General features: G+C 57.2%; 1 protein-coding gene and 1 pseudogene across 1 annotated transcript in view; both read right to left on the minus strand.

Moving 5' to 3' along the window:
* The window catches only part of IKZF1 (IKAROS family zinc finger 1), a 53192-nt gene that overhangs the window by 30656 nt on the left and 13699 nt on the right, over nt 1-8837 (minus strand). Inside the window, exons 2-3 of the mRNA XM_023521608.1 lie at nt 6924-6983; nt 2036-2296 (exon numbers count right to left, since the gene is read on the minus strand). Of these exons, the coding sequence (XP_023377376.1) occupies nt 2036-2296; nt 6924-6983 (321 nt within the window). The remainder of the gene's footprint in view (nt 1-2035; nt 2297-6923; nt 6984-8837) is intronic.
* LOC111730356 lies at nt 4544-4662 on the minus strand (annotated as a pseudogene).

Genomic DNA, 8837 nt, shown 5'->3' on the forward strand with positions numbered 1-8837 from the left:
TCGGGGTGCGGTGGGTGCTTAGCTCGCCTAGCTCTTCGAACCTCACTTGGCTGACATCATTCTGCATCTACCTGTGGCCCTGCCCACCTCGTGCGGGTGGAAATGCATGATACGGACAGTCCACGCGTTCTAAGTGTCAGCTTTTTTTTTTTTTGGAATAAAAGTCAAGGCAGGAGCCACAGGTCTGTCCCTATCTGGAATTCCTTGCTCTGTGAGCAGAGGACTCGGCACGTAGCGGCTCCTTGCGGGGAGAAGTAAGCAGCCAACAGCCGGGGTGACTCTGCATATCTGTACTTGGCAGGCTTGTTCATTAAATGCAATTATGCGTTTTATCAGGGCAGGCAGTCATTATATTTTGGCGACTCCATATGCCAGAATTCGATTCGTTTATCGAATATTTATTTGAGAGCATTTCTGCCGTATCGCCAGGCTTTACGGGATTAGCAGGAAAGCGGCTCATTTGCGAGGGCGCGTTCCCCATCGAGGACCCGCAAGCACCTTCCCAGTGTGTTCTGCTGAGTGTCTGTCACAGGGTAACCTGTCTTCACGTTAATTTCTACCTCATTACACGCCGGCGCGTGTGTTACTTACAGCCGGATGTGGCGGGTCTATTTCACTGGATGATTTGAGGATTAAGGGGTCTATTAGGAAAAGCAAATTTTTGCTTAATTTCAGAAGTTAAATTTTTATTGAAAATGAAGGCTGACTGAGAAGGAGCATATTTCAGTTTTCTCGACGTATTACAAATGGGAGACGGAGGTGCAGAAACAGCCCTAGGCGGACAGAATAATTACGGCTGCACAGGACCTGCCCTTCCTGACAACGCAGCTTTTGTCGCTCAATGAATTTTCGGAAAGCCCGCTTCCCCGCTGGTGGTGCTAGGTCTGCTGGACCCCACCTCAGACTGCCAGGCGGCTCCCTCACTCCCTGAGTCGTGAGGGCGCCGTGTCTACAGCTCACTGTCCACCTGCGTGGTGTGTGCTTCCTCCAGGGGGCTGTGGTGGCAGATACTGGTGACGAGGGCCTAATGGTGCCACCCCCTAGGTGGCTGTGGCTCAGGGTGTCTACGTTTTACGTTCAGACAGTCAGTGGCCACTAGCGTAATGAGCGTGTTGTGTTCTGCCCACGTTTATGGCAGATTAGTCCCTGCGCACGCGGGGAAGACGCGTCTCAGTGATTCTGTATCTTGCAGAGTCTCTGGCATCGTCAGTGGTGTCTAGACAGTTCTGGTGGGAAAGCGTGTGACCGGTCAGTCCCCAGGACCTAGTCCTGGGCACAGGGGAGAGGCAGACCTGTGACACGACCCCCAACGTCCCCACTGCGACTGCATCTCGGGAGCTCGGGCACACCCAACCGGCGCTACGCTGCCCCCCGCCTTCAGTTTTGGACCCAGGACCCTATGCTCTCTGACCCTTCCAAAGCCTCTGATGGAGAGAGGTCTGAGTATTAAATGCTTCGCCAGTTTTGAGATGAAAACTAGGGGCAACCCACAGACTCGTTCAAAGTGTCATCTGGAGGGTGAGTGTCCGGGGACCGGTCTGAACCCTTTCTGAAGACGGTGCCCTGCGGCTTGTCCCTCCTTCGCCACCGTTTCTAGAATCGAGCCCCGCTGGAGCGAATACACACACAAAAAGTGTGTATTTTGCTCAGGGTTTCTCGGTGGAAAGTCTGAGCCTACGTTTCAGGGTGTCGACCCTTTCGCCTCGTTTTGCCTTGTTTTCTCAGGGGTGAGCCGCCCGGCAGGTGCCGCCTCGCAGCGCGGGGGCCGGCAGTCCGAGGACGCACACTGTGGCCCACTCGTGGGGCTGCTGACGCTTCCCGTTTGCGGCTTAGCTCACGGGGGGACCGCTGCATGCTCAGGAGTCCTCCCCATGTCACCTGGGACAAGGACGCTACGCCCTGCTAGGACTCGCGGCCGCTGCAGCTCGGCCGGTCCTTCCGACACGCCCTCGGGACACCAGCTAGGACAGGATGGGCCCCTCCTGCCGTGCCCGCCGACCGTTTCCGGGCGGCTAGCGGAGGGACCAGGCCTTACCAGTATGGCTTCTCTTGTGGACCATGAGCACATTGGGGCCGATGCAAATTATCCCACAGACATCACACTTTAGTTTGCCGTTAGGAAGTCGGATGCCTCCAGCTCCTGACAAAGCTCTGCTGCCTTGGCCACTGTGGGGACCCTTCATTTTCTCTCCCGAGGCATCGAGCACTCGCAAGTCCTCGGCACATGCTTCCCCATTCATGTCACAGGCACGCCCATTCTCTTCGTCACTCTGAGCCTCTACTTTACCATTACCGGCTGAAAGACACAACACAGGGGGCCACTCAGTGTCATCGCAGGAACAGGGCAAAGCAGCACAGCAGCAAAAAGACGGCCACGGAGGAGCGGCAAGCTCTGGGACAGAGGCCCCTGGCAGCGGCCGCCACGGGGACAGCAGCCCCGGGCGGCAGACGTGAGGGCCTCTGACAGGGAGCGTGGCTTCGGGGCCCCCCTGCCCTCCCCCTCCGCAGGTCCGGGTGGCGGTGTCTGAGAAAGCGTGAGGAAGCTGCTCCTAAAACCTCACCTGACGTGGGGCCCTCGCTAGGAGCAGGTTAAGGTCACCAGGTGCTCAGTGACAGGCTCATGGCACCCCCGGGGTCAGGGGAGGCCACCCCGCACCCTCTCCACCAGACGGGCCCCGTGCAGCCGAAGGAGAGCACCGAACACGTCACCCAAGCCCCGGGGCTGTGGCCTTGTCTGGCAGAATCTCCCGTGAGTGGCCATCAGGCCGAGAGACTTCTGCTCATCACGCCGCCTGGCCTGGCTTCGCGCATTAATGAACAGGCTGGGGGACAGGACTCAGCGAGTCGCCCTCAGGCTTCTGGCCGCAGATTCCTGCAGGGTTCCGGGGAGGCTTCCGTCTGTCTGCTTCTTTGGGCCTGCGTCACTCGAACTCCTTTTCATTTCGTGGTGGCCATGAAAGCTGAAATGAAGCCAGGACTTTGTAGATTTCTCCCGACGGCCGAAGGGCTGGTGGACGTGAGGGGCAGACCAGCTTCTCAGAGAAGACGCACATGGGTCCAGGGGCCGGTACCAACGACCACAGCGATCGCCGTCTGCCCAGTGTCACCCTCCCCTTTAAGTCACACGCAAGGTGATTATTTAGGTCATCCGTACTTTTCCCTGTTTGCAGCCCTGGGGAACGCAGACCGACGGCGATGGGTGCCTCCCCTGCCCCGTGACCAGAGGGGCCGCGGTCACACTGGCAGCCATCGTCCCCACAGCCCCGGGGTCAGCGGGGGCGGGTGCACAGGCGGCCGAGGGAAATGAGCAGCGGAGACAGTGAGGCCACCCCGTCTGCGGTTGGGCTCGGAATCGGCTCTCCCACTGTGGCCCTGGCCCAGCGTTTCCTGTCACCCAGGAACTTGCCGCAAGAGCAAATTCTCAGGTCCATCCTGGACCCAGGGAACGAGGGCCGGGGGCGGGGGGGCACTGCGATGGACCCTCCAGGCCGAGGACAACGGACCGAATGACTGACGTGCCATGCTCGCTTCTCGGCGAACCCCACTCGATGTGGGGGGCTGGGTCCAGACTCAGATGCAGCTCCTGCTCTAGGCTCCCAGCTCCGCCTGCTATGAACTCCGAGACCGCAGGCAGGTCACATGGCTCCACGGCCGCTCTGGCCTGCCAGGGGCGTCGTGAGGCTTCGATGCGTGGACAGTGACCAAGCCTGGCGAGCGGAAGCACACTCCCGATAGAGCCATGTCATCGAGGAGCCTGACCTGGCAGGGTCACGTGCCACTGCGACCAGATGCACAGCAACCACACCGCACCGTGCTGTCGCGCCCCCCCCCCCCGGCATGGTCCTGGCAGGGGCACCGTGACTGTCCTGCTTTACAGCGGAAGAGGCTCAGCCACAGAACCCTTGCTCAGCTCGCCTCAGGCCACGGCCACCAGGGGGCAGCGCCAGGAGGTACCGCAGGCAGCCTGACCGCCGTGCCGCCAAGGGCCGCCCACAGAGTCCGTGGAGAGGCACATAAGTGAGACGAGCTCGCTGGGCACGGGCTTGGCCCCCGCCGCACCCAGAAGTGCGGGAGCTCCCCCACCGGATCCCGGCCTCACCCCGAGTCCTGAGAACCCAGGAGCTGGGGGTCTTGACAGGGCTTCCCACAGGATCCCAGAGACCAGGGCTCGGAGCGCCCTGCGGGCCAGTCGCCTCCAGGGCTGTCTCCGTGACCTGCATCATTTCCATGAAATGGTTCGCTCTCCTCGAACGGAGGGACCTCACTCAGAACTATTGTGCAACTCCACGTCCGCCTCCACTTAGAGGCACACTGACCTGGGGAAGGCGCTGACCCACGCTGATTAAACATGGAGCATGTCTGGCTGGGACCTGAGAGCGTCCTCATGCCGGATCTGCTCTGGGTCCTGCCCCCCCCCCCCCGCCCCCCGACTGGCAGGGGCCCAATTTATTTATTTTTTTTTTTTAGGCGAGGCAACCCTTGGTTGACCTCACAGATCGCAAGGACCTTGTCAGCTTACGATCCCTTATTTTTTTATATTTTACACCTATAGCACCCAGTCTTCCTAGGTGGTCTCCCATCCAAGTACTCACCAGGCCCGACCCTGCTTAGCTTCCGAGATCAGACGGGATCGGGCTTGTTCAGGGTGGCGCGGCCGGAGACCTGATTTTATTATTTAGTCAGCGCGGCTCACATCGAGAGTGCATACCTTCGACCCAGAGTCGAAGCTACTTTCCCTCCCAGGGGCTACTTAAAATTAGGAAAAAATAAAACATGTTCGTTACGTATTTTAGAGGCCACAGCAGTCCTAAGAGGGACCCCCAGGCCCCTGAATGTAGGTCGGCGTGAGCACGCAGGCTAGGAGAAGCCAGACGACTCGGAGTCAGCGGGCTGGGTGAGCCGTCACGAACGATCACAATGTCCTCACGCAGAGGGACGATGCGCAAGGCCCCCCCCGCCCCCCCCACGGACGGTCGTGCTTCCTCTTTCCCCGTTGAGAACGTGTTTCTGTGTTTACTGGTCAGGTAATTGTGTGACTGTCAGGCTGCCTTTTTTCCATAGAAAAGATATTCTGAAATCACCACTGTAGTATCAGTTTAGGCCACGAAAGTTTGAAATGCTCACTATTTTAAATTTAAAAAAAAAAAAAAATCGAAGAAATATTCCGGCAACACTGAGGAGTAGCCAGTAAAAATCAAAAGGAATAAAAAGACTTAAACTATATCTTGAATGAAGTATTTCAGTTCAATGAAAATTTGAGACGAAGAGGCGATATGTCGGTGTTTCCTTCCTCAAAAAGAGGGTTATGAACCCTTTTCAGCATTTTAAAGGTGGCTAAAAGCATCTGTCATGACTCATGCCATTTTGAACGTAGGGGTTTTTCTTTCTGCCAAGATGCATGCCTGGGAATATTTTTGTCTTATTCGATGTTTTAGGCCTTTAAATGGAATGCTGTCAAGAAGAGGGGAAAGAGGAAGCGTAGAAAGGGGAACCGGCCCGGGCACATTACATTTCCTCAGGCCACGAGGGACGGGAATCTGGGCGAGAAGGTAGACAGGGTCCCATGACTCATGTTTCCAATTCTTCAGAAGGGACGGTGGTGTGGGGCAAGGAGGACATTCCCCTCCACAGCCACTAGGTGGGGATGGTGGCCCAGGACAGCTGGGTTGCTGATTGGCGGGGACGCCATTCCAGTGGACATTGTACCTGGGGGACGTTGACAACCTGGGTACACGGGGGAGGAGGAGGAGGAGGAGAGAGCAACGCCTCGGGAGCCCGCGTGTGCAGGTGCGCAGACAGGCGGGGCGTCGATCACAGCCTCCGTCCCGCGAACACTCCAGCCTCAACCTCCTCACATGCGGCCGGCCGTACGCAGCAAAGGGTCGCAGGATCTGCTCCCACGCCGCTGCACGCGCAGCTCAACTTCCCCGGGTTCAGCGGAAACACGTCCTATGCTGTGCCCCGACTGAGGTGCATCTGACTCCTTGACATTTCAACAATGTGACAGTTCACCTCGAAGTTACGACTCATCCCCGGCCCTAGTACCCTAGTGCTTTATGAAGTCGTGTCAGCACATGTACACACACACACACACACACAGATAATATTTACATAGACACACACGTATGCACAGAGTACACACCGAGCTGGTGTTTGACAGCTGACGACAGAACGAGGTTAGAAGGGGAAGGTCCCATGACCTCATGCACTGGGCCGTCAGCTTGGGAGGAAAGGGGCTACTAGGATAGCACGCTCCGTGCTTCAGAGCCCAGAGTTTTCAATGACAGGACATCAGAAAGCCAAACTTCGCCTGTTCATGACACTTCTAGGGCAGAGGCTGCGTCTCTCCTTGCCGCGGTATTAGCGAGCGTGCCCTGTGCCCTGATGCCATGTGACAGCTAGAGAGCACACTAATGGCCTGAGGCCCTGTGACGCGTCTCGGTTCTGAAATTAATACTTCAGAGCAGCAGGGGGAAGGCGTGTGGCTTTCTCCTGCCCTACAAAACTGGAAAAATCGTCTCGAAAACATGCTGAGTTGTTTGATGGCGACGCAAACTCTGGCCATTTCATCGTCTACTCAGGAAAAAGGGGACAGCTGCACATTCAAATCGAGACTGGCCAGCAGGCTGGGCGGGTAACGACCCAGCAACGCCAGTGCCGCGTCTGCCCTCGCTGCGCTCCATGGCCCCCGCGAAGGCTGTGTGCTCTGCAGTGCCTCTGCCAGCAGTCTGGAGTGTCACAGTGTGCCTTAAGCGGTGGCCCCGACGGCAGCTGTTCAATGGACAGAATGGTCAATATTTATCTCATTCTGCCACGCGTGGAGGGGGTGATGGAAACGCATGCACTCGCGATGTTTACACCACGAAAACCACACACGGAACGAACACACATCGCCACGTTTTAGAAGCAAAGCGTATACTTACGAGAGAAAGAGTTGGGAATTATTGCATGAAAATCCCTAAAGCCATCAGCCCCATATGCAACTGCAATAAAGAAGCAAAAAGAGAGAAAGCTGGATTGTGACACCGATTGAGAGACACGGTCAGAGTTTCCAAGAAAGAATTAATTTTTAAAAAGAAAGTATTATTGCTCAAAACCGTTATTTAGCTACTGATCTGCTACTGTTAGCCCTCAAAGTGACAACTGAAAAGGTGACACGGTGAGTCCTCAGAACCAGAGGCCGGAGCTCACACACGTAGCTTTGGAGCCGCCTCTGGTGTGTTAGACCCTTCTAGAAGGATGGGAAACTGTCCAGCAGACCTGGTGGAGCCGGGTCCACACTGCAGGCATCAGAGCGCCCTCTTCACAAAAGCGGTGAGCTCCTGAGTGGGCTGACTCAGCCCTTTCTTAGAAAATGTTCACAGAAAGTTAGGAAATGTTCACACGACACAGCGAGCGGGGGAAATTCGCGTTTTCCCCGACGAGAGCCACTACGCTCCTGCGGGCATCGCTTCTCAGCTGTCCTCATGAAGGTCATCGCCACCTCGGACCTCCGAGGGCTGCCCGGGGTATGCCGTGTCTTAGGACGTGGCGGCTGCCACACACACACGTGGGCTGCTGCACGCGCCTGCTCGCGGAGTCCTCTGTCCCGCGGGGCCACCCCAGTGGGCGTCAGTGTGCACGGCGTGGCTCCTAACCGAAACTGGACGGACGAGCCTCGGGTCGGGCGGGGCGAGGACGCGGTGTCCTGTCGCACTGGGCTCAAGCCCCAGTTTTCCAAACATTGACCTCAGACCCGCCCCCTCCCCCCCATCACCAGTGAAAAACGTGTTACGATCCCGGGACGATGAGCGTAATGGGCAAACGCGGCTTGGGAGGCACTTCCCAAGCTGTTGCTTGAACCGACCGGCTCCGTCACGTCCCAACAAACGCTCAGCCCTCCTCTGCTTCTACTGGTCCCTGGACACCCACATCTAACGGAGAAGGCCTTAGCGCGTGTCCGGTCAAACGGAGCTGTCGCCAGCGGGTCTGCCTGGGTGGCCGTGCGCGCGAGGGCCCACAGTCAGCAGGCAATGTCATGCTGACCCCGGCGGCCTTTGCAGGTTGGCCATTTTCACAGAGGTCTAAACACTGACATCGACTTTTGGAACCCCGGTTGCTGTGTCTCGGGTAACGGGGGGAAGGAGAAGGCGCATGAGAAGGTAAACGCAAGCTTCTAAAGCGGGCGTCACGACGCAGGATGTGAAATTCCCTGACTGGATGACGTGGTTGGTGTGAGGGTCGAGTGCCAACACAGCCCTCCGGCTGCACGGCCGTGGCGCGTGTGCCTGTGGGGACACAGCAGCGGAGGCGTCCGCGTCCACCATGACCGACGTGCAAAGGGGCTCAGGGCTAGAGCTGCAAGTGACGCATCTAAACCTGTTCCCGTTAGGAAGCGCGGATGGTGTGGGTCTCGGGGGTCAAAGCGAAGCCTCTAACCCATCATTTGTCACAATGCTTCCCACCGCACCCATAATGCATCACGTAATGTACGTAACGTCACAATACGTCACGGGACATTAGATGTTTGCCTTTTTCAAGAGAATCAGCTCGTTGCCTAGCCTAAGTCAGATGAACTCTGACATTTTTTCCCTTAAGCTTTGATTCCCTAAAAATTATAGGAAGTTCTAAACGTGGCTGTGGCCACAGAGCCATCCGCTTCTGCACAGGAGGGCCAGGCCGAGCTGATGGGTGCTCGTGCACACGTCAGTGTCCAAGCTCAGAAAAAAAAGAGGGGCGCGTCACTGCCTGTGGACAAAGGGGCATGTGACAGCTCACCTTGTCCTGTCCTGTCCTTCCCTCTTCCCTTCCGGTCACTCCAGCACCTGTGCAAGGCAGTCACCAGCAGCTCTGCAAAC

This window comes from Pteropus vampyrus, unplaced genomic scaffold (genome assembly GCF_000151845.1).
Source record: "Pteropus vampyrus isolate Shadow unplaced genomic scaffold, Pvam_2.0 Scaffold308, whole genome shotgun sequence".
Classification (NCBI taxonomy): domain Eukaryota; kingdom Metazoa; phylum Chordata; class Mammalia; order Chiroptera; family Pteropodidae; genus Pteropus; species Pteropus vampyrus.